This window comes from Priapulus caudatus, unplaced genomic scaffold, assembly GCF_000485595.1.
Source record: "Priapulus caudatus unplaced genomic scaffold, Priapulus_caudatus-5.0.1 Scaffold75, whole genome shotgun sequence".
NCBI lineage: Eukaryota > Metazoa > Priapulida > Priapulimorpha > Priapulimorphida > Priapulidae > Priapulus > Priapulus caudatus.
Genome location: NW_014577136.1, coordinates 715,249 through 716,449, shown reverse-complemented (window position 1 = coordinate 716,449; position 1,201 = coordinate 715,249). Strand labels below are relative to the sequence as shown.

Below are 1,201 nucleotides of genomic sequence, written 5' to 3'. Positions count from 1 at the left end.
GATAATAAAATAACCACATTAATAATAAAATATAAAAATGTAAAAATAATAAATCTGAATTAATACAATTTTAATAATATATAACGATAAGTAACGAAACAATCATCAGAGCGAGCTCCTCTCATGGTCGCCGCCCCCTCCCAGCCTCACTACGCATCTCCCGAGCAGTTGGGGGGGCGTCGCCATGAGCTGCGTCACCTCTCCCCCCTGCCTCCCCCCTCACTACTTCCCCTCCAACCTTCCCCCCTGCACCTCCCCACTCGCACCTTCCCCCGCACCTCCCCACTCGCGCCTTCCCCTCCCACCTCCCCCATATTGCGCATGAATAACTCACCGAGCAGTTGGATGGCGTCGCCATCAGCTGCGTCACCTCGCCGCCGTGTATGCAGAAGCGGTGCAGCAGCGTGCCGGAGTACATGTCCCACAGGCAGACGGAGAAGTCGACGCCGCCGCTCACTAGCTGGTGCATCTCGTAGCGCGCGTTCTCCTGATGCGGGTGCAGCAGGCACGTCACCTTGCCCGTGTGGCCGAGCAGCACGCGGAAGGGAGGCCAGTCTGCGAGGAGTAGCGGGGTTTCACTCAGTAACTCGATAGTAAAGAGGAGGGAAGGATGGAGAGGGAGAGGGGGAAGGGTGGAGAGGGAGAGGGGGAAGGATGGAGAGGGAGAGGGGGAAGGGTGGAGAGGGAGAGGGGGAAGGATGGAGAGGGAGAGGGTGGAGAGGGAGCGGGAGAAGGATGGAGAGGGAGAGGGGGAAGATGGAGAAGGAAGGGGGGAAGGGTGGAGAGGGAGAGGGGGAAGGATGGAGAGGGAGAGGGGGAAGGATGGAGAGGGAGAGGGGGAAGGATGGAGAGGGAGAGGGGGAAGGGTGGAGAGGGAGAGGGAGAAGGGTGGAGAGGGGGAGGGAAGGATGGATAGAGAGGCAGTCAGCAAGGGAGAGGGGGAGGGAAGGATGGATAGAGAGAGGGGGAAGGATGGAGAGAGAGAAGGGGAAGGATGGAGAGGGAAAGGGGGGAAGCATGGAGAGGGAGAGAGGGAAGGATGGAGAGGGAGAGGGGGAAAGATGGAGAGGGAGAGGGGGAAGGGTGGAGATGGAGAGGGGGAAGGATGGAGAGGGAGAGGGGGAAGGGTGGAGAGGGAAAGGGGGGAAGCATGGAGAGGGAGAGGGGGAAGGATGGAGAGGGAGAGGGGGAAGGATGGAGA

The 1,201-nt window shown here is 59.4% G+C and overlaps 1 protein-coding gene across 1 annotated transcript in view; it reads right to left on the bottom strand.

Annotated features, from left to right (window-relative positions):
• Window positions 1–1,201, bottom strand: part of LOC106821480 (WD repeat-containing protein 7-like) — a 31,695-nt gene that overhangs the window by 20,677 nt on the left and 9,817 nt on the right. The window contains exon 6 of the mRNA XM_014826306.1: window positions 335–555. Within this exon, the coding sequence (XP_014681792.1) occupies window positions 335–555 (221 nt within the window). The remainder of the gene's footprint in view (window positions 1–334; window positions 556–1,201) is intronic.